The 24602-nt window shown below is 32.1% G+C and overlaps 3 protein-coding genes and 1 pseudogene across 3 annotated transcripts; 3 read left to right on the top strand and 1 right to left on the bottom strand.

Annotated features, from left to right (window-relative positions):
• The first annotated feature begins 233 nt into the window (after positions 1–233).
• On the top strand, positions 234–2485 carry LOC123204717 (2-C-methyl-D-erythritol 2,4-cyclodiphosphate synthase, chloroplastic-like). The gene is made up of 3 exons (XM_044621512.1): positions 234–673; positions 776–906; positions 2029–2485. The coding sequence occupies exons 1-3, from the start codon at positions 340–342 to the stop codon at positions 2260–2262; spliced, it is 699 nt and encodes a 232-aa protein (XP_044477447.1). The 5' UTR covers positions 234–339; the 3' UTR covers positions 2263–2485.
• A 6557-nt stretch (positions 2486–9042) lies between these two features.
• LOC123204748 (1-aminocyclopropane-1-carboxylate synthase-like) lies at positions 9043–12795 on the top strand. Its single transcript, XM_044621548.1, has 4 exons — positions 9043–9213; positions 9305–9436; positions 9505–9665; positions 11409–12795. The coding sequence occupies exons 1-4, from the start codon at positions 9043–9045 to the stop codon at positions 12391–12393; spliced, it is 1449 nt and encodes a 482-aa protein (XP_044477483.1). The 3' UTR covers positions 12394–12795.
• Positions 12796–13098: 303 nt separating this feature from the next.
• On the bottom strand, positions 13099–14755 carry LOC123204747 (annotated as a pseudogene).
• Positions 14756–21662: 6907 nt separating this feature from the next.
• On the top strand, positions 21663–23483 carry LOC123204745 (transcription factor MYB83-like). The gene is made up of 3 exons (XM_044621547.1): positions 21663–21795; positions 21885–22014; positions 23099–23483. Exons 1-3 carry the CDS (start codon positions 21663–21665, stop codon positions 23481–23483), a joined length of 648 nt encoding a protein of 215 aa, XP_044477482.1.
• The last annotated feature ends 1119 nt before the right edge of the window (positions 23484–24602 follow it).

The following is a 24602-nucleotide window of genomic DNA, read 5'->3' as shown; positions in this document are numbered from 1 at the left end:
CTATTTATCTCTTGGATGTTGCCATTCACCAGTTTGAGAAAATTTGAGTTGGTTTTTCTTTGGGTTGGGTTCAAATTCATCCTTGGTTTCCTCAACGATTTTCCTGACGTGATTAAATTTTATACTAGGGTTATTCATAAATAAATTAGTATTATTAGTTAATTAAACCAATTTAAATGTGAATAATGAATTGACACGTCATCTATCTTCACTCATATTTGTTTCCATTCGTCACCACGAGGATCATTTCTCAAGAGATTCCGCGAAAACAAAAGCAAGTAGCTGCAGCTGACTCTGCCTCAGCCTCACTTTTTTGTCTGCAAAATTTAGAAGCCAATAATGGTGATGGCCACTCACTTGTGCACTTCCTCTCCTCTTCTCCCCGCCAAAATTATACACAAACCTTCTTTTCCAAAATCTTCTTCCTTACCCATCAACGTCAAGCATCAATCGACACCGTTAAAACGTTCCTCAGTTTTAGCTACAGCCACCACTACTTCTTCATCCATTGGACTCACTGAATATCCCACTTCCGTACAGTCCTCCAAGTCTAAATCACTGCCCTTCCGTGTGGGCCATGGCTTCGATCTTCATAGATTGGAGCCGGGCTACCCTTTGATCATTGGTGGCATTAGTATTCCCCACAACAGAGGTTGCGAGGCTCACTCTGACGGTTCGTGTGTTTGTTGTGTTATTGTTTTGGTGGATTCTGAGGTGTTTAATTTGAATTTTTCTTAATTTTGTTCAATTAATTTGATTGGATCGTTGGTTTTAGGTGATGTTTTGCTTCACTGTGTTGTTGATGCTATCTTGGGAGCATTGGGACTTCCTGATATTGGTCAGATTTTTCCTGATTCTGATCCTAAATGGAAGGGCGCAGCTTCCTCTGTCTTCATTAAAGAAGCTGTGAGTTTTTTTTTTTTTTAATTTTTAAATTGAAGATTGATGATATTGAAGGAATTTGAAGATTCAATTGAGCAAACAATCACGAGAAAACACACTCAAGTTTGACTTAATTTGAATTGAGTATAAAGATAAATTATTTTCAAACTGAATTTGAGCGACGTGCCTAATCGAATCCAGCATGGATAACACCAAGTTCAGCCATCAAAACTGATTCCCATAGAAGAACATGTGTATAATCCACCATTATGCGAGCTTAGAGACGCAGATATGTGCAACTTGACACTGGAAAGTAAATAGACGTTAGGCTTTTCACCATATAAGTTGATTTTTTTAACGAAATTTGAGTGTTGATTGTCATTCATATGAACATAATTCTTAACAAAAGCTTTCTTGCATGGTTTATCTTATTGGTGCTATATATTCATAAAATACCCATGTGTCTTTATAAAGGAATCCTTCTGAAATCCAAGATATAACTAGGTTTTTGAGTTGTCAAAAAGTTTTCTCTGAAAATTCTTATTACTGCCTCCTGTAATCAAAATTTTCTCGTTAGTGTACTTTGAGATGTTTTAAGAATATATAACTTGATGGGCTTCTGAGTAAGTAAATCCCATTTCTATGTAGATTGGAGAGTGTTTTGTTGTTGAATCAATTTGAAATTTAGTTTCGAGATAACTGGATAGAATTTTGAAGAAGCAATTGGCAAAAGGATAAAGAGTAGGAATGCTGTTGGGTGGATCTAAATAGTAATGTAAACAATTTAGAAATAGTGCATTGGTTGTTCTAATACAAGAAAAGACATTTGCCTGATATTCCATCAATCAGAAAAAGGGCATCTACATTGATGAAATTTGATTTCATTGCTGAAAATTTAACTGGAGCTTTGAAAGGATTCAAACATATGTGCAGGCCTAAGTCATCAGCCTTCAGTTAACTTGCTAATTATTTCTCTATGATTCATCTTGTATTGGACACTTAATTTCATGTAACATTCCCTTAACATTCTAATCAAATTAGTTGTACAGATAGTTTCTTATTCCAAAATGGTTATAACAAATTCTAGGCAGTTCAATCGATTCGATAACTATAAAGCTCATCTACTAATTGTGTGGTCCATTTCAGGTGAGACTTATGCATGAAGCAGGTTATGAGATCGGCAACTTGGATGCTACCTTGATTCTTCAAAGACCAAAACTAAGCCCTCACAAGGAGGCAATTCGGGCCAATTTGTCAGAGCTGCTTGGAGCGGATCCCTCAGTTGTTAATCTGAAAGCTAAAACTCACGAAAAGGTCGACAGCCTTGGTGAAAATCGAAGCATTGCAGCTCACACTGTGATTCTTCTAATGAAGAAGTAAAAGGTGCTGCAGGAAACGTATCGTGGAACTGTAAGCATTATTACCGTATATTGCTTACACATATTTAATTACTTATAGTCATTAAAAATTATGCATTTGATCCAACTAGCTTAACTGTGAAGTTCCTGTCATATCATACCAATATAAATGAGGGCAAGTCTGAACAGAACCATATACTCATTTTCTGGAAGTCAATATACCCTTTTCTCAAATTTGCGTTCAAGTCTCTCTTCAAAGCCATTTCAATGATAAAAACATTTTGTTTTCCAGCTTTCTATGTGTGCTCTCACAATTTAAACATTTTTGTCATCAATTCAGTTGCTGCAGAAATTTTTGAAAAAAGCTTTACCCATTTTCCTTCCAACTGAAAAATTGACCATTTCAATTGCACGTGGTTCTTGAGTTAACACTAGGAACATGTACCACTTTCAAAACATTGTTTAGTAAAATTTAGCATGATTTTCATTTTGCATTCTTAGTTCTGTGGTCGAGCTTCAAAGTTTTGTTAATTGTTTGCATATGTGAGTCTAGGGGTGAACGAGTCTGAATACCCTAATAGAAAAGCAAGAACTGAAACTGAAATTGAAATCGCCGGTTCTTAAATACTCAGAATCTAGGGTAACCAACATTGCTCACACAAACAAATTTTATTTTATTTTTTATGGGATATTAATAGATTCTTCTTCCTGCCACCGTTTATATAATTTTAAAAATTGAATTTTCAAAAGATTTAAAAATATACACTCAAATAAAATGAGCAATACTATACGTACCCATTTTGAGTACACACTTATGTATATCACTATGTGATTGAATATTTATTTTTAATTAAAATCATCTAATTATATGATAATACATATTAGGTGTATATCTTTTTATATACTCAAAGTAGATATATATAGTTTTATTAAAATAGAATTCATAATTTGAGTGGTGTATGGGAGCTCAATCCAAGTCCAATAGTTGTAGTCTTTCTATGTTTGCTTCTTCACATTTGAATTGAAACATAGGGAGACTGAATGATAATAAAACTATGTATATATATTTTTAAATACACAAATAATTATATAAATGATATATTATTATGTGATTGAGTGATTTTGAATTAAGGATAAAATGACACTTAATCACATATTAACATATTATCTATATACTTATTTGTATATTCAAAAATATATGTGCATAATATTGTTCGACTAAACAAAATAGAAAAAAGTTGAAAAAAAAAAAAAACTCACTCAGATCTCCAATTAAAGTTAAATTCAAAACCGACTATAAAAAAAAAAAGAAAACGACGAAAGAACCTTACAAAGAGAAGAGAAGCTGTCAATTAAATTTCGGTAATCTTTTATTACTAATAGAGATATAATAAATAATATAAGAAATACTCTGATCATCATTTTCACCTTAGAGTATATCTAATCAAACAAGATTATACTTAAAATTTTTTATCAAATATAGTAATAATTTATATTAAATATTCTTTAAGGTAATATAACTTTGTGGTAATATTTTATTTTTGGTAATAAAAACATTACTGAACCAAACACATCTTTTGTGTCATTTGCAGAGGATAAATTTGATAACCCAATTGCTAAAAATTTTGTCGCTACAGAAAATGGTTTTGCTTACAAAATAAGGGGCATTTGACTGAGCGAATTTAAAATTATTTTAGTAATTTAATTTTAATATTGTCATATTTTGTTTGGTTTGTTTGATTTGTCAAGTAATAAAATATTTAGAATATCTTTTAATAACAATGGTAATGTGTAAAAGATTACTTAAATTAATCTTAATTTTGTTATAATTTTATCTCTATTTATTAATTTTTTAGGAAAAAATACTCTCATTTTCAATTAAATAACAAGTATCATAAAAAAACATTTTTATAATAATTATATTTATAACATTTATATAAGATAATATTTTAGTACACTTTTATTATATCTAATCAAACACAATAATTATTTAACCTATCAATATTTATAAAAAATGATAGTAATTTAAATTCAGTAATCTTCTAGTTAATTTATCTTTATGGTTAGACATGTCAAAGAGGTTGGGCCAGTTGGTGGCACAACCCAAACCCCTTTTTTTTGACATGACTCAAGTGGGGACACACTCGCTATTGTATCCCAGACTTGCGAGCTATATGGGTCATGTCAAGGGCCTTGAGATAAGGCTTGCGAGCTAACCCAACACAAATTATAAAAAGTTAATTAAAATTACAATATATTAAAAAATTATAATTTGGTGAGTGAGTCTCCTAAGAGCCTATGAGGGCACAACCTAAGGTTCTTGAATCGTGCTACGGGCCCTTTAATCCTATCAGGTTGACACAACCTATAAGATTTGTATTGTAGTGAGTTTTAACTTAATATGGTCCATAAACATAATGGGTCACACTGAAATTAGTTCGATAGAACTTACTGTCATTTCTATTTATAATGATATTTCATTTTTTATAATAAAATATCAATGACACCAGATACACCCTAAAGGTTAAATTTTTAGTTTATCAAGAAAGTTTACACATTCAATTGGGTTCTTCAAATTCCAAATATCGCAACTTCATCTTCCAATAATTCTATGATCAATTCAATTGGTGCAACAACCACATTAGTTCATATACTTTAATAGTTAGCCCATGTGGTCAATATTTTGCATACATCTTGGAATAAAATGGTGAAATGTTGACCGATGTAACAAAGCAATTCTTCACATGCCAAGAATCAGCCTAGAAAAGTACCATTTTATTTCCTTCACCTAAAAATTATTATACAAATTGAAGAATAGATTTTATCTATTTGAAAATTATGTTACTTGGAAATTCATTATTATATATTGTTGATCAGAAAATCTACACTAACGAGAGTATATAAGACTAGAAGTGTAATCTTATATATAATATAATAAATAGAGTGATAAATAGGACGAATACGATGATCTTTTTAAAATAGTTCGACTTGTTATTGGAAAGGTTTTTACTGTTATATTATTGCATATGCCATTAAAATTCAATAGAGTAATAATATACAACAAAAAGGGTAGTCCCTTCATTTTTGTATAAGACAAGAGCAAATGGGTAATAGGTAATTGTATAATTATACAACCAAGACCATAGTATATTGAATATAAACATCTCTTGGAACAGGAGGAGTTTATTACTATCTCATGAAGATAGAGGATAGACATGGAAGTTGATAAAGCGAGTTCGAAAACTATTTATAGGCGAAAGAGTTCTACCAATATTTTAGACTATCTTGTGAGTAGATGACATGTCTAATGTCTTGTATGTCAAATCGCTCATGCTACCCACATGACTAATCGATATGTATTGCTATCTTAACGATTTGCATGTTAGCCAGTTTGATTAGAAACTACTCTTTAAAGACTTATGATTGACTGAGAAGATTATTGTACAAGATGAGAACATAGAACTTTCAATGATAGTCTTCGCTTAGGAATTTCCAATGTATGACTTTTGACAAAGTTAAAACTTCCAACTTCAACGGAAGATAGGTAAACTTTCACCACCACACAGCCTGGTCTAAATGGCCATCTTGAACTAGAAGGGTTCAACTTCAACATCTTGGTTTGACCATGGAAATCTTACTGGAACAGAAGAACCAAGTTATAAATTACCCACCCACATGGCTGCCTCATCACCTAATTATATCACTAGTGCCTTATTAGTTTGCTTTCACAAAGAGAAGCCTATTAATTATAACTATATATAAGCTTTATAGTCAAAGGTTAATGTCTGCCTCTAGCATCCATCATCATCCCCCACAAGAAATTTCTCATTAATTTGGTCTTGGTCCATTAATAAAAGGGGACCATGGTGGTTGAAATTTCCAGATTGAGGACCACCACACTACTGGAACGAGATCTCTTGAATCTTTAAGCCTCTCAAAAAAAAAAAAAAAAATGCAGACTATGGATGTTGTACTATGATATTCTTCTGTTCGCGGGATATTTTTCCGAGAAACACCTTACCAAGGAAACTTGTTCAAGTGACTTCGATCAGCAATAAATCTATCACTCTTAAGAGTATTCTTAATCTGTCAGACGACGAGGGGCACAAGTAGACATTTCAGCCTATGGCAACGAGAAGACCTCTACTAATTAGCGTAAATCATTGCACAATTTTCCATCTCTATTCTTTACAATGACATTCAGGGAAAACTATCTTCACCTTTCAAATTAAGACATTTTTATTATTATAAATATTTATTTTATGTTCCATTAGAAATAAATACCTAAAATTGTATTTGGATTCAGAATTTCTTGTTCATCATAATTTGATTATAACTAATTCTCACAAATTTTATATATATATATATATATATATATATATATATATATATATATATATATATATATATATATATATAATATATATATATATATATATATATATATATATATATATATATATATATATAAAATAATATTATGTTATTCGTTTTGAATACATAAATAGATACATATTAATATGTGTTATCATGTGATTAGATATTATTTTACCTTACGTCTAAATTATTTAATCAAATGATAACACACGTAAATATGTATACATGGTTTTATTGATATATAAAATATTATCTGGAGGAGAGAAATATTTGCACATACACACACATAGAGAAATATATACATATACACTTTATCTTTTGTAATCATCCTCTATAGGATATACAATAATTAATAGATATACCGTAGACATAAATGTTCCAATAATCAGGCCAAACACGAAAAAAATATCCTGTCTTATCTTTTTTATTTCATTGTCTAATCATACATCATCATCAAAGCTTTATTAGATCTTAATCAATTGAGTACTTCATCAAGTGATTCAAAATCTCATCAACAAATACCATAGAAATGGCTTTTACAACCGGAAGAGTTAACTTGAGTGGTAAAACTTGTGAAAAGTTAGAGTTCAAATAGCATGAACTCCCTCTTTTCATATGAAAAAATTCTAGACTAACTAGCTTGAACTTGAATAGTTGTTCAGAGAGTGTACACAGAAATAAAATAATTGAACCAGTACAGGGAGGTACGAACTGCAAGTTGCAGTTTGAAATCGTGCAGCAAGAAGCCAGAAAAGGGGGGGCAAGGGGGATAACGTTAGTACACCAGCGAGACAGAAAGTTCTCATATTTTGTGGGTTCATTTTTTGATTGATGAATTGAACGTGTGGAATAGACTGATGGAAAAGTGCGAAAAAGACCAAGCAAAGTGTCAACATAATGTGGTGCCCAGTTTGTATATATGTATAAATGATTAACTGGCTGGCGTTTACCGACTTTGAGATATATAGAAGCACCGCAATTAGTTGGAACATATCCATTGATGTATGGGATGATCCGGTGGTTGTGCTGTTTATGTCCAACTTTATTCATTACGTGTGTGTATAGCTTATTTCCTTTGCCCTGGCCCCTCTCATCCTCTCTACTTCCATTTGTCTTTAAGTTGTTTATTACATGCCGTCAAGCTTTTTTCAGAGAAAGAATAGGGAGTTGCATCGAAAAGGGGTCACTATGCAATATGTAGTGATTTGACATATCATATACGCGTAAATTGATTTATAATGGGGTTGGACTTGAGGTTACTTATGTCACTTCACTTGTCCGATTCTATTCCTGAAAACATCATTTTTCCCGCAACACTAAGGAGAGAATGTGACTTCAACTAAATTGGTTCTTGGTTCAATGCTCAAAAGATTGTTCGGCTCAAATTTGTTTAGATTGAGTTCAAACTGAAAAATTAAATCAAATTTAAGTTAGAAAAAGTTTAGTTTAATTTGACTCACTAATCAAGTTCAAATTGATTCAAGTTTGATTCACAATTGAATTTAGATCATATAAAACGATTATTAAAACAACATCGATTTGTAGTTCTTGAGTAAAATCGACGTTACTTTGTTAAGAACTCACAAACTGGAGTAATGAATCTAAGCGATGAGTTTGAGTCAAGCTTCGAACTTCAAATTTAAGAATCAAACTGAACTCTAGTTACTCTTAATTTTGACTTAACAAACTCAAATCAAACTTGAACTATCCCATTTTTCATATGAACTGAACCTAGTAGATATGAATCTTGGCAATTCCATAATTTGCTCAATTGTATCCCATCTTTATGGCCTAGTTCTACAGGATAACAATTATCTCCTGTTTTTCCTAGATAGCACAGTCAATGGTTTTGGATTTCATTAGACATGTAGATTTAGTGTACTAGGATGCAAGTGTACCATATTTGAGTTGTTTTTAGCCTATTCTTAACTCAAAAAAGACTTAACCACTTTTAAAACTTTATACAAGTTGAATTGGTCATGGATTACACTGAATCCCAATCCAACCGACTGGTCTAATCTGGATTTCAAAAGTCTTAGGTTGTTTATTGCATATAAAACTAAAGTTGATTCTTCGTCTTCTTCACAGTAAAAAAATTCAATGGGAATCAAAAACCATTCAGTACTTGTTTCTATTGCTCTCCTACTCCCACCAAACGCCATTAAATATTCATAATTGATAAAATGAACTAGCCCACTAAGTCCCTCACCGCCTATGCCAAAAGAAGCACCGTCTTACCGGGAACTTTCTTTCTTTTGAACAAAAGCTTTAAATTATAGAAAAAGACAAAGCACAGCCATCTCATACTACACTGTTTCAATCTCTGGTATTCAACTATAAATACCCCCAGAATCAGAGAGCTCCCACACTGGCAATCAACCTTACAAATATTTGCATTTTATTAAGGACTTTCTGAAACACAAACATGGAGTCCATGTTGAGGAAACAAAAAGAAATGTTGTCCAAGATTGCCAGCGGCAATGGACATGGTGAAAATTCTCCTTATTTTGATGGTTGGAAGGCATATGAAACCGATCCATATCATCCCACCAAAAATCCCAATGGAGTCATCCAGATGGGTTTAGCAGAAAACCAGGTAATCAACTAATATTTCTGTTTTAATCATGTCAAGTTCATCCATGGACTCACTGCTAACTTAATTCTCCCTTCGCTTGCACATGCACCAGCTTTGCTTTGATTTAGTTCAACAATGGCTCTTGAACAACCCAGAAGCCTCCATTTGCACTGCTGAAGGTGTGAATGATTTCAGGAACATCGCCATCTTTCAAGACTATCATGGTTTGCCAGAGTTCAGAAATGTACGCAAATACACACAAACCTGTATATATTTTATATGGATGAGTGCTAATAATTTTTAATTCTACAGGCTGTTGCAAAATTTATGGGTAAAGTTAGAGGGAATAGAGTCAAATACGACCCTGACCGCATTGTTATGAGTGGTGGAGCAACCGGAGCACATGAGACGGTTGCCTTCTGTTTAGCCGATCCCGGTGAAGCATTTTTGGTGCCAACTCCTTACTATCCAGGGTACGTAATACATCATTTTCCATGATCATTTTATGCTTCTGTAGGGCTTTTTATATGCTATAATTATTAGGCCAAATCACTGTTTCCCACCCAAAGTTTGATGAAATAACATATTCCCAACATATAAATTCAAAAAAACTATTTGCCTACCAGTCACGTTCCATTAATTTTAACAGTTAAATAGTATTAATATCACTTGCATTTTTAATAGTATAAATAAACTACTTTTTAACCATAAATAGTTTTTATTTTTTCCTTCCTATTTTCCCTTCACCCTTACAACTTCTTTTTCAATCGGGAATTATATCAAATTGGTGCAATCTGGATAAAAAATCATACAAATTGGTTCGAAATTAAACCAAATCGGTACAATTATAGATATCACTGGATATAAATATCTTCAATGACTATTAAATTCTTAATTTTTTATAATTTTTAATTAAAATTAAATTAAATTACGGATAAAAAACTGTTTAACAAAATTTTGGAGGCAAAGTGTTATTTAGTTTAATAGTTTTTTTTCCTTTTTGATAATTTTATTAAAATAATTTACTTTTTTTTTAACAAATTTAACATATAATAGTTTTTTCATTCTAGAATTTATTACTTCATCGAAACTTGAATGAGAAATAGTCATTTAGCCTAATTAATATTGGCAACATAAGAAATCAAATAATAATGTAGCTTAATTAGGTTTCTGGGTGATTCATGACTAGAGATTCTTACGGAGATCGTAGGCTGTATTGTTTTTTCCACCATACAATGAGCCAGCCTTTGCCTTCTCCACTACCCACCGATGAACAGGAAGAAACAAGAGAAAAAAGACATTATTCATCTATTAAATTAATGATTTGAAGCAATAAAAAAGGCTTTATATTCAGTCAACCCCACGATTCCAAGCTCAGAAGTAGCAAGTGTGAATGTGTGATTTTCCTTTCAAATTAGTCAACCGCACTGTTTCAATGACCCCTGGACAAACCCGCATTAATATTATAAATAAGGCTGTGCAATTACTTGGGTTGTCTTGAATTTATAAATATTTCATACCATTTTATCCAATTATTTAAGGAGAATGTTAGCTGCACTGAACTTAAGTATTAATTTAGGTAGTAATATTAATATGTTAATACGTGATTAAATGTTATATTATCTTTAATTTAAAATTTTTTAATTATATGATGATTCATTATAATCTGTATTTAAATTGATATTCATGATAAGTGTATATGAAAATTAATTAAGAATCAAATTTCTCAATCAGAAACATTAAAAAATATACCAAAAACCATTGGTAGTCGCGAAAATGAGGCAAATTTTGTGTCTGTCCACAATAGGTCAACTTATGAAACACTAACAATGGGACACAATATGTTTGTTGTAATATTGATCTGTTAGACATAAAATATTGAATTAAAAATTTGTAAGGTTGTGGGCATATTTATGTGCCATGCTTCCTTTTTTAATGGGGATTTTTAATGAATAAAATTGTTGCTATATAAAATATTATTGATCATATTAAACCTAAAATTTTTATTGAATTATTCAACTATTTGATTTTAATTTAATCAAAACTATAATTAATGTTAGTTTATATGAGAAAAATTTTCTAGCATTTGTAACGTTTAACTCCTAAGTAATCAAGTAATTCTCGGTAAATGGATCCATTCTAAATTGTGAATCCTGACAATGTGTTAAACGGCAAAATTTGGACTAGGTACTAAAAGAATTTCCATTGTGTTGCAGATTTGATCGAGATTTGAGATGGAGAACTGGAGTTCAACTTGTTCCAGTTGAATGTTACAGCTCTAACAATTTCGAGATTACAAGAGAAGCCATGGAAGCAGCATACCAAAAAGCTCAAGAAGACAACATCACAATAAAGGGTTTGCTCCTGACCAATCCGTCAAACCCTCTGGGAACTTATTTACACAGAGAAACACTCAGAAGTCTAGTGAACTTCATCAATGAAAAGAACATCCACTTAGTCTGCGACGAGATTTATGCCGCCACAGTCTTCTCAGGCCAGCGTGATTTCATCAGCATCTCTGAGATAATAGAGGAAGACACTGCCTGCAATCGCAATCTCATCCACCTTGTTTACAGTCTTTCAAAGGACATGGGGTTCCCCGGCTTTAGGGTTGGAATAATTTACTCATACAACGACACCGTTGTGAGTTGCGCCCGCAGAATGTCCAGCTTTGGACTTGTGTCTTCACAAACTCAACATCTGATTGCATCAATGTTATCAGATGATGAATTTGTTGATGGGTTCTTAATGGAGAGTGCTAAAAGGTTAGCCAAAAGGCACAGGGCCTTCACTTGTGGGCTATCTCAAGTGGGCATCGGTTGTTTGAAGAGCAATGCGGGGCTATTTTTATGGATGGATTTACACCATCTCCTCAAGGAGCAAACTTATGAAGCAGAGATGAAGCTATGGAAAGTGATAATTGACGAAGTTAAACTAAATGTTTCTCCTGGTTCTTCTTTTCATTGCCCTAATCCAGGATGGTTCCGGGTTTGCTTTGCCAACATGGATAAGGAAACCATGGAAGTTGCTTTATCAAGAATTAGAAGCTTTATGCGTAAGAATAAGGAGCCGAAGTTGCCTGTGAAGAAATTGTGCTGGACAAAAAGTCTCAGACTCAGCACTTCATTCAAGAGATTGGATGATATCATAAGCTCGCCGTGCATGTCTCCTCAATCACCTCTTGTTCGAGCCAGAACTTAATTAATTCGGTGCAACAATGTCACAGGCTGACTGTCCCATGACACAAACTGTGCGACACTTAACGGCAACTCTCGCTAAGTCAGTCTTATACAGTCAAGTGTAACGATTAATGATTACTCATGCATGCATTTTTTTCTTCTAAGGAGTTTTACCTTTTCTGCATCTAATAGGAGTAGGGTTTCATGCATCCTAAATAATCAGAATTGTGACCTATATGATGGAGGCTCTTCATCATTTGGGTTTTTCTTTCTGGTTCAAGCATACTTCTGTCCCATGTCGTTCCTTGAATGTGTTTTTACTTTTTCACAAGCAAAGTGTAAGTGATGACCAAAGTAACTTGTTTGTAAGTTGATATTTCCCAACATCTTGTTACGAAATGTTCTATATTTACGTGGATTTTAATAATTCTATTAATGAGATTTTTCGTAATATAATTTAGAGGTTTGTGTGAATTATATTATAATTAAGTGCAAAGAAATAATTGGATAGATAATTAAAAGTCTGTGTCTACAATTATAATATTAATATTTTTCGTGAGAATATTTTAATAGAATGAATATAGAAATTTTTTTTAAAAAAAAAACCAGAGAGGATTGAAAAGCGAAAGGATATATCCGCAAAGATTACTTGTTCGAGGGCCTTGACATTGAACTTAGGATGGATTTCTGGATTTCTCCGAGAAGATTGCTGGATTTCTCGTCGAACTTAGAGATATCTTTGGAAAGATTGCTGAATTTCTGCTTCTTCCTTGCCCAAACATGGATATCCCTGGATCTTGATAATATTAACATGACTGCATATGTCCGATTAACATAGCTAAACTCTATGTCAGGCTCAAAGTAGCCATTAAGGAAAGCTCATTAAGACATCATTTTCCCACAAAATTCAGACCCATAACAGACCAGACCACATTTTTACACCATGGGTGTACAAAGTTTAGCATTTGACTCTGTTGAGGACTCATAAAGAAGAGTCCCACATCTAATAAACTTAACTAAAATAAGTGGTATATAAGTGTTATAGATTGGACCTTAACATAAGCCAATTGGTTTTATGTTACATGAGTTTCAATCTTCACACTTGTAAGCCCAATTTATATTTCCGATATGGTATCAGAGCGCGAGCCAAACGGCGGGTTTAACAGCCTAAGTGTTCCTGGATACAAGTGACAACGCACCCAGTCAAAAATCGGCTGAGCCAAAAAGGCTAGGTTTAACAGCCTAGGTGCGTGCACTTAAGCGGGGGTGTTGAGGACTCATAAAGAAGAGTCCCACATCTAATAAACTTAACTAAAATAAGTGGTATATAAGTGTTATAGATTGGACCTTAACATAAGCCAATTGGTTTTATGTTACATGAGTTTCAATCTTCACACTTGTAAGCCCAATTTATATTTCCGATAGACTCCAACAAATCATAAATCTCGGCTCTGCTTCTAACCATTCTATGAAACACTTCTCTAATCTCGAGTTGTAAAGGCACCAACCCATCCTCCATTTTCCTGCAAGTCTCCGCCAATTCTACCACTTGTGTAACCACCTCCTCCGCAAGAAACTGAAAACTATCGGTAAATTCAATCAAAGACTGGCTTAGTTTCTCCATCTTTTACATCTCATCAAGCAACCCAGCTGATCCCTTGTTTTCTTTCTTCTTCCATTCCTCGCTAATCTTCTCATGCAAATCACAAACAAAGTAATAGTACTCATTATATAAATCAACAAAGCCAAACCAGACGATTCCCCACCTCGTGTAGCCACAAGGTTTGCTGTCATAGCCTGAATCTGTTTCGCGGCGGACCAGTTTTTAGAGACGGACCACAGTGATCTCAGTTGACTGGTGGATTTATTATTCCCGGAAGCACCACCTCGGCGGCCAAATGACCAAGTTCTCGTATAACTGTTACTGTCTTTTTCCTCAGTAGCCAATGCCGTCACCAATGAATTCAACGCTCTCTTAGCTCGCTTAACTTGGCCCTTCTCCAGGGCAGTAACCACAATATCAGCCAATTTTTGATAGTGGCGAACAACCTCAATCCCGTTGGTGATAGCATTACAAATGTCTAAAGCTATCACTGTTCGTTCAAGCAGTTCAGCGATGAGCCGATCGACAGGTGGCTTCAGAATCTGAGATGTGTCACGACCCTTGATCAAAATCGCTTTAAATTCAGCCACGAGATTGAAAGAGGGGTTTCATCCGACCGTTGTGGTGGCGATAACAAATCGGGAAAACGGTCAGCCACATGTTTCTGAAAAAGCTCCAGTTCTTCGAGTTCTTGTTCATGTTTTCTCTCCATGGACATGACCTGGGTCCGGCGAATACTAATTCGGCCTAGAAAAGAACCCCGGTAATCCGTCGCAGGCATTGCAATAAATTATCTTCAAAATAATGTTGGATTAAGAGATACCCAAGAGTTGTAAGACAAAGGGAACAAGTTGCATACGGGGCAAAATACGCGGCCATGGTTCGTACAAGACAAGACTGGTTCTATTTCCCTATTGGGAGCCTGACTTGGCTGTATTTTACATTTCATTCCCGATTTACCCTTATTAATTTTAAAATAAATAAATATATAAACACAGTGCAGGAAATTTATAAAAAATCTGTATTTATATGGAAATAAATAATTAATATACTTTAAATATATAAAATCTCATTGATTTTGGACAAGTAATGCCCAAATGATGTGTATCCAATTAGGTGCCAATGTAATTATTGAAGGTATTCGAAATTATTTAATTATATATTTAGTTGGTATTTAAAATTAATATAAATAATTTAATAAATTATATATATTCAATTTAGAGTATTTAATTAAATATTAAAATAACATATTATTCTATTATTGAATAATTTTAAATTAAAGATAAATTAATATCCGCTTATATAATAATTCATTATTTAAGTATCCAATAGATACTATACACTGGTTATTCATAGAAAAAGAGTGGATATCTACTCCAAGCGAAGTTAGTCACTTATCTAAAGTTAGCTCACAATGCTTGTCTGAGTGAATTTGAATCGAGTTAATTCGATTTAAATGAAAATTGAAAGAGTTTTAATAAAAATTGAAAGAGGTTTGTTTAAGCGCTGGGAAAGTTAACCCCAACCAATGTGTAAATTGTCTTTCGGCCTCTGAAAAGCTTAATAATTAGGTCTAGCCCATTCCACCTCTAATGAAGGCCCAAATTGTTATTAATACAAGGTATAAATATGAATAAACCCTTCAACAATGAACAAGAAATTAGAAAAGTAAAAGAGAAAAAAAAAAAAAGGGATGTAAGTATATAAATAAATATATATTTATATATATTATTATTTAATTAAATATTATTTTATTTTAATTTAAAATTATTTAATTATATAATGATAATATAAAATATTATTTTATATATTTAAAATAAATACATATAGTTATATCGAAAAAAAAAGGTATTTAAAATCGCTTTCAGTATTGTAGCTATCTGTAGGTTAAAAAATGCAGGTATTTTCTTCTCTTTTCATTGGGGAACATTTAATCCAATGAAGAAATGAAGGGAGTTGTCGGCCTTACCCATCTCCAACTCCAAACATATTTTATAAGGACCAATGCAACACCTTGACAATAATATTAAGGGAAAATGACTATTTTTCACCCAAATTTTAGCCCAATCTCAAAGTCATATTCACGGGAGATGAAAAATCTAAACTCTCACTCATGACCAAACTTCTATTAATTCTTTCTGTTAAAAGGAGAGGTAAAATAGTTATTTTATTGTTTATATTAAAAGTTATAAAGTTAATTACTTTTCACCTACAAACCTAGGGTTTACATATTTTTCAAAACGTATCACCCCCCATAACTTTTAAAAATAGCAGTTTTACCCCCACTCTTCAACTTTATCTTCTAACGTTGTCTCTGGTCTCCTCCTTCTCCTGGTGCAAGGCGGTGGTGTGACGAAGAGATCTCCATCTCCTCGTCGCATGGTGCGACGAAAAAACTGAGATCTCTTCGTCACATGACCCAGATGATAAAGGACAATGTTTCGTTATCCTTCGTTGCTCGTCACGATGTCCAAACGCGACGATAAAGAGTTGTCCTTGGTATGTTCTTCCAGATCTGGATGATGCTTCGTCATCCAGATCTAGAAGACAAAGGTTCATCCTTCATCATCTTTTGTAGCCGGAGAAGAGAGATCGATGGAAAAGTCGACCGTTGGTGGTGGCCAGAGAAGGAAGTAAACCCTAGGGGTAAAATCTAAACTTTTCAAACTTTGAGGATAAGTTGAAATCTAAACCCTGGAGGGGAAATGATAAAATTTTGAAGTTCAAAGTTTATAGGTAAAATGACAATTTTACCTCTGTCTCTAACTGAAAATTTGGATAGTAGTTTGGTCATGGGTGTGAGTTTGGGTTTTTCATCTCCCGTGAGTGTGACTTTGAGATTGAGCTAAAATTTAGGTGGGAAATAGTCCTTTTCCCTAATATTAATTCTTATTGCTGCATGCCTGCAGCTCATGTATAGCAGCTTGCTATGGAGTAGGAAAAAAGATAAGTGACGGAGCTAGAGCTCCTGTACTAGAGTTGGATTTAATCGAGTCAACCTAGCTAGAATCTATTGTTTGACTTGAATAAGTTTATCTAATGACATTGTTTACTTCTCTAATGATACTATTTATCATCTTAATAAACAGTTTGTTTTGTTAACAACTTTTCGATGATATTGTTCACTAATTTAAATTATAAGGAGTTTGAGTTTAGTATTATCGATTCAAGCAAAGCTTAAGTGATTTTTGAACTAAATTCAAATCAAATCTATCCCTGATTAAGAATACAGAGGAAGAATAGTTTTAAAACGACAGAAAATATTATAATATTTAAAGTAGAGTGAGAAAACATGAGGTTAAAATATTTTGAAGTAAATAATATATGGTGGAGATATTACATCCATGACTTAATAACTTAACCAACCATGCTTTCAAAAGGAAAGTCTTTAATATTATCATTAATTATTATTAATAATAAGTCTCTCTTAAAACTTCTAAGTGGTAGGTCCAAATGCCACTCCATTGCTCCTCCTTAAAGCTAAGTGATAATCATTTTCCCTTTTCATTTCCTGCTAAAGGTCTCTTTAAACAATGATTTGTACATTACTTTCAAAGTTTAGCTACCTTGCGATCCATACAAGCAAAAGTCACTTCTTATTTTCACATCAATATGGTGGATGATTTGCATCAATCAACAGCCCTTCTCCCTTTTCACTCTCCCCTTGCAACTCTCTATACCCCCATATATAGACATATACATTTTCATTCGTACCCCGTCTACGTATAAAATATAAGATTTAGTTTGTATAAACTAAATAAAATCAATCAATCAATCGTAATTTCAAAATCTACGTATGACACTGAATTAAAATTCTTTGGAGGTATATAAATATATAGAATGTCATGCAATATGTATTTGTAGAACTCCTAAAATTACATGCATCAACATTAGAGTAACTGGTCTTTACTCCTACAAAATTCCTAACGACAATTTTCAATAAGTAAAACTATATTATATTAGTTTTGAAAATGAGACATAATTAATATATAATAGGTTAATAAACCCACTTAAAATCTAATAAACCTTAAGATTCATACTAATATTATCTACCCAGATCATAACATTTAAGTGTATGACTAAAAACATAATTAATAATGTTAACCCATATTAAAAAAAATTTTAATATAAAAAGGTTATAAACGTTCAATAATACTTCATATATCAATAAATGTGTACAAACAAATATTAACGATTTATGAAACATTAATCCATTAGTATTCGTTAGTTAGTATCCATCCGTTAATACGTGTATTATTAATCTTAGACAATATATCTATATCAATAAATTACTACTTAACAAATTGCTCCATCGGGTAACCCTCTCAATATTCGAACCGAATGGTTGACATATTAAGGGTCTAATTATTTCTTTGTTACGGTTAAGTAGCTTCTATTTGGGAGTTGATGATTACTGTTATTATTATAATAACATATTATGATTATTTATATTACAATGTAGCTTGTGACAATTCATTTATTTTTAAAAAACCCAATAGAATAAATTGCAGAAGAAATTGAATTTATGATTAAAATTTAAGATACCTAAGTCTCCAACTAAGTCTGAAATATAAGGTTCCTATCATGGGTTTGTTGCTGTATCTTAACAACCAATTGGATTGAGTGATGTTAACATGCTACGTATACAAGTTCTTCTTTATATGTTGCCTTTATTTCTTGCAATTCAAGCGAAGACAGAAGGTTTCAGTCAAAACTAATTAAGAGTATGAAGACCCAATGTATTACTATTAAATCATAGGCAACAAACTAATTGTCGTTTGTTTGTTCCTTCTCTCTGCGTAATGATTTTGTTCTCTTTCTCTCTATGTTTATATTGATATGCAATTTTCATCTGAATATGATCTGGAATTGTAAAAGGTTGAGGTGATGATGATGATGAGTAATATATTATTATAAGTAAATATTAAGAAAAATCCAGGTTAAGTGATTTCATTTTCACCAGGTCTTTATATGTCCCCTAACTGAATAAGAACTTTGTAGCTACAGTAATTAATTAATTGCTTCTGTGAAAATTTAAGCCTTAATCCTCACGGCTAAGACACAATATTTCCCATACACACAAATATATATATATAATTCAAAATTTTTCATATACACTCTAATTACACTATTTTTTTTTCTAAAAAAGTACATTAATCCATATTAGTAATATGTATTATATTGTATGATACATTTATTATATTGTATTAATCTGATACATTTTATTATACATATTGTGTATCATAAATACTAATAACTATGGTTTGATCGTAATTAAAACTGAATCAAACTGTTTTTTTAGTTTAGTTTGAAAATTTTTTAAACAATTTCTTTTAGTTTGGTTTAAAAAAATTCTCAAATCACACAAAACTAGACCATACGTACCCTTATTTATCGGCCCAAGAGAGAAAAGCGAAGAAATCACATATCTGGTATTTAGGATTAGATAGATATGTTCCTTAATTAGGCAAGGAGGCTCACCTAGAAATCCAACTCCCTCTGGAACTTAGTCCAAAATTGATTCATTTTCAAGATACATCCTTTGTAACTTTTTGTTCATGCTCTGCTATAGATTACTACAACCGTAGAAGTAGGCTTTCGAGCTATAACATCAAAAAACCATATTTTATCAAATTCTCCTTACATTTATTTTATTTCTCATTGGAGTGAATATTAAGATTAATTAACTGATATTCACCATTACTATCTCATCATCACAGTTGTAACCCCTCTCATGTAATTCTTTAAATTAAGTACAATAGTTGGCACCAAGAATTTTATCAACAACTCCAATGGCAGCCATCCTTAACGGTAAAATGAATACAATAATACTATATATGTAATTTTTGTGCATAAATAATTATGTGTTACCATATAATTATGTATTATTTTATCTTTAACTTTCAACTATCTAATTATATGATGATACGTTATTATTTGTGCACAAAGTATAACACTACTCAAAGGAATATTGATATCCTTCTTTGTTATGCAATGATTTGATGGCTTGTAAATATTGGGAATCAGGATATGGCGGTTTCACTGTCAAGTTATAAAGAAAAAATATAGAAAAAAAAAATGTTGTGAGATATCTTGAACATATAAGCACAAAGAAACACAAGTCAAGCTAGGGTTCGGAAAACAAACTAAATTCACTCATCCCCTAGGGGAGCACAACCCAGAACCAAATCAAGTTTGGACCACAGACACACAAACTAGAGATTACTAATTTCTCTTAAAGACCTATTAGAGTTCTTATAATGATAGTGTTCCTACAAACACACAAGCTAGGGCTCGTAATATATCATACTAGTTGCTGGTTAACAGTTTCTGTATATGCACTCCAACTTTTTATTTTAAAGTAGCTTTCTTTTCTATCAATTAGTGATGAAAAATTGCATCATGTATGATGTTATATTATAATATTGGTGAAGGCTTTGAGAGGAAGAAGAAGATCAACAACGGTCCCAAGGATCTTTATCTGTATAGTCACAGATCCTTTCAATACACATCTTTATAGAGACCCTGTCTTTTTTATTAATAATTTTATAAAACAATTTTCATATACAAGGAAGAGGACCTTTCCATATCTACCTACGTATTCCATTGGCCCCATGTTTTTCCTACTGATCAGTATAGCATTCAAAAAAATAATCAGGCTAAATGACTATTTTATACCAAACTTTGATGGATAGACAATGTATCCGCAAAAAATTAGTCATTCGTTTTAATAGTTGTAGGGTATATCTTTTACAGCTTTAATAGTATAAATAATTTATATTTTACCTTAATTACTTTTATATTTTTTTCTCTCATTTTATTTTTATCTTTTTCTTTCTTATTTATCATTTCTTCCTATCTAGAAAATACCTGAGGGGAGCTAGCGAATTTGGACGCATTTAGGGCTTGAGCAGGTGGCGAGATATTTCAAAGTTAGTGGAAACAATAAAATCTAACCCAAACAAAGTTTGCCAACAATAGATCTAAGCGAGAGGCAATAGAAACACCGACAAATAGCTAGTAGCAAGACAAAACTTATTAGATAGTTTGGCCACTGACTTTCTATAATTTATAATTGTTATAATTATAGCAAAATTATTATTTAACCTTAATAAGATAAATGACAGTTTTTCTTTTGAATGATTTAATAAAAAATGATCAATACGGATGAGAAAATAAAAATTTCAAACTTTAAACACCAGGAATCGTTCTTTTCTGAAAATTCGAGTGGATTTCTGAAAATTCGACTAAATAATAAAAAAATTGTAGGGGTTACTTCTGTGGATGACGTGTGGCGATTAAAACATACGCAGAGGAATGTTAACATGGGTTTGCAGAACAACCGGTAGCAGGCAGCAAGGTTTAGGGTACGTGAAAAATGGTTACGTAATACAAAGTCTACGTACAGAAATTAAGGAAATAGTAACTGGAGATATATGGAGAATAAAAACCGATGAAATGTCACTTTAGGGTTAGATGAAAATCCGGGACCATCTGGTTTTAATGTCGGCTCCATTGTACTTGTCTTACTTTTAATGGGGGGTTGAAACACCTCACTGCTTGCAAATCGGCCTCTGATTCAATTCAGTTCTCTGTACATATATCAGAATAATGTCCAAACAAGCAAAATAGATATAGATATATATTTATATATAGAGAAGAGATATTAAGGTTAATAAGATAATAATATGGGTCACCACTCGTGCTGCAACCAACAGAAGGTGAAGAGAGGCCTTTGGTCTCCTGAAGAAGATGAGAAGCTCATCAGATACATCACCACTCATGGCTATGGCTGCTGGAGTGAAGTGCCTGAGAAAGCTGGTCAGTGTGCTCTTTTTCTTTCTCTCTTAGCCACCCTGCGTCTAAACATTTACTACTTTGTCAAATATAATTATCCAATCTTTTTTCAGTGTCTTCAAAGATGTGGCAAGAGTTGTCGCTTAAGATGGATAAATTATTTGAGGCCGAAATCAGAAGAGGAAGGTTTACTCCTGAAGAGGAGAGGCTGATTATTAGCCTTCATAGTGTTGTAGGCAACAGGTTTTTATCAAACTCTCTGCTATAGACATTCCGTTTTCCACTGCACAGTCACTGAAGTTAGGGTCTTAGACTTGAATTAAAGTGGGGTTTTCCTTTCCAATTCAGAAATTTTAAACAAGCTTCCACATAAAGTTACCAAGAGTTTTTGTTTTCAAAATATGTATTGCAAAAAAAAGTTAGAATTAGTAATAGAGCTGATAAATATTATCGTTATAAGAGTTATTTTCATGATTTAAGTATTTAATAATATTTATACTTTCGTTAAAAATAAATAAATTTGTGAATTTAATAAAAAGAAAATAATTATTAAAATCTATTTTTCATTATTAAAAAATTTTAACAAGTTATCAGTCGTTATAGATTTTTCTATCGAAAATATCAACGTTAAAGATATTTTCATCGTTAATATTTTTAATAAAAAAGTTATAATAATAAAATGACGTATAATTGTTCTCTTTTAAACAATTAAAAATAGATTTTTAATAATTATTTCTATTTTTTTAAATTATAAATTTATTTAGTTTTTAATAAAAAGTATAAAAATTTATTATTAAAATTATAAAAATAATATTTATAACGATAAAATATTTATTTAGTTGTTATTTTTCTTTCACTAATACCAGTCTTTTTTGTAGTGACGGCAGGAAATCTCTCACTGTTATAGTAGTTGCTCAAGCAGCTATCGGAGTTTTGTTAACAAGTTGAAACCAGATTACTATCTTTTCACATTCTAAGTTGCAAACATTCTACTCATTCTTTCACTTTGTCTCTTCTTATGATAATTGTAGATGGCTCATATAGCAAGTCATTTGCCTGGAAGAACAGATAATGAGATAAAGAACTACTGGAATTCATGGATCAAGAAGAAATAAGAAAACCCTCAGCACCTCAGGCCACCATGTCGACACCTAGCACTACTACTACTTCTACTGAGCTTTCCCATATAAACTTATGCTTCAAATCAACTAGATTTAGTGAATCAAGAATTAATAACAAGACCGCCTGCTCATGAAACCCTATTTTCTTCTTCATGCCCTTTTTTTTATCTTTGAACCAACTCCACTTGATGGGTTTGTGATAGCAGCTTGAATAACGAAACGTGGAATTCAAACCAGCATCAAGTTCAAGCACTTCCTCCTTCAGCTTCTTTTACAACTGGTATGAATGCTCATTACTTGCCTCCATTGACAGAGAACATGGAAAGCATGGTGCCCATTGATCAGCATCATCATCATCAAGTACAATCTTGTAGCATGGATGATGAAGGAGAAATATCACTTGACTGCTTACAGAGGCAAGAGTTGAATGACTGGGGTAATCTCAGCACTCAAGCTTTCTATTTTGGGACAATGTTGAGGGGCCATTTAGTGGGAAGAACATTGCACCAGCTTCATCAAATACAGGAACCACACTGTCTTCTTTTCCTTGAGGTCTTTAAATTATCAATCATGGTAAAATATTATCCTTGACTCCTCATCTCCTTCCTACTTTTGAAAAGAGAGTTTGTTTCTTCTTCTTTCCTTTCTGCTTTTTTTGACTTTCATTGGTGAGATTGTGAATGTAAGGAAATTTGACATAAAGTATATATGCAAGCAATGTTTCATAATTGTGTTAATTGCCCCACTGTGCTGTTGATCATACTTGGTTCAATCACAGCAATGGATTTGTTTTCACTTTACAAGGATTTTCATGTAATTTGGAAATTGTTAATTAACTTTTTAATACTTTAAGATATAATATGTCATTGTAGTGTAGATCATGATGCATTTAGTTATTTATACTTAAATTGAACAACATACAAGTGGCTCGTTGCTTTATTAGGGTTTGTCTGTTCTTGGCTTAGTGTTAAACTTGAATAAGCCAAACTCGAGGTTAGGTTGACCCTAACCCTAATTCAAATTTCAGTTGAGTTAGCTAGAACTAATAAATTATTGAAAAATTTTCAGTAAATTCATTTTATCTTATTACTTTTCTTTTTTTTTTATGGTTTTTCTTCTTTTTTAATTATTTCATCAGCATTTTCTTCTTTTTCCTCATTTTCAACAATCTTTTTTCTTATTTGACACTTTTTTATAATTCTTTCAAATGTTCTTATTATTATTTTTGAAATCACTCAAATTGAATTTTTTAAATTTAAACTGAACTTGAACTAACCTAATTCAATTTGTCTTAATTGAATCCACCCCTAGCTTTATATATCCATTTAAACAATCCTCTGTATTAGTTACAAGTTTTGACCACCTCATAATGGTTGAAGAGTGATAAAATTTTTTACTTGGGTTATAGTTTGATTGATATAACATTTTTATTCTTTGAACAAAAAAAAACATATAATTATACATTATTTTGCTAGAGAGTTATATAGATTTGACATATGATTTGCGTATACATGCATGCAACTAACTGATTTTATTAATTTTAATAATCTATAAGTGAAAGTTTGGATTTTTAATTCCTTAGCGAGTATCAATTAGGGTTCATTCATCAAACTTTGGATGGGAGTAAGGTTTGTGGCCTATTCAATTTTTATAAAGCTAATGATAAAGTATGCTTGTTAAATTTTCACTAATGCCTTTTAGAACTATCAA

The sequence above is a fragment of the Mangifera indica genome, chromosome 20, assembly GCF_011075055.1.
Source record: "Mangifera indica cultivar Alphonso chromosome 20, CATAS_Mindica_2.1, whole genome shotgun sequence".
Taxonomy (NCBI): Eukaryota; Viridiplantae; Streptophyta; class Magnoliopsida; order Sapindales; family Anacardiaceae; genus Mangifera; species Mangifera indica.
The sequence above is the reverse complement of the archived record's forward strand: the minus strand, read 5'-3'. Positions and strand labels throughout refer to the sequence as shown.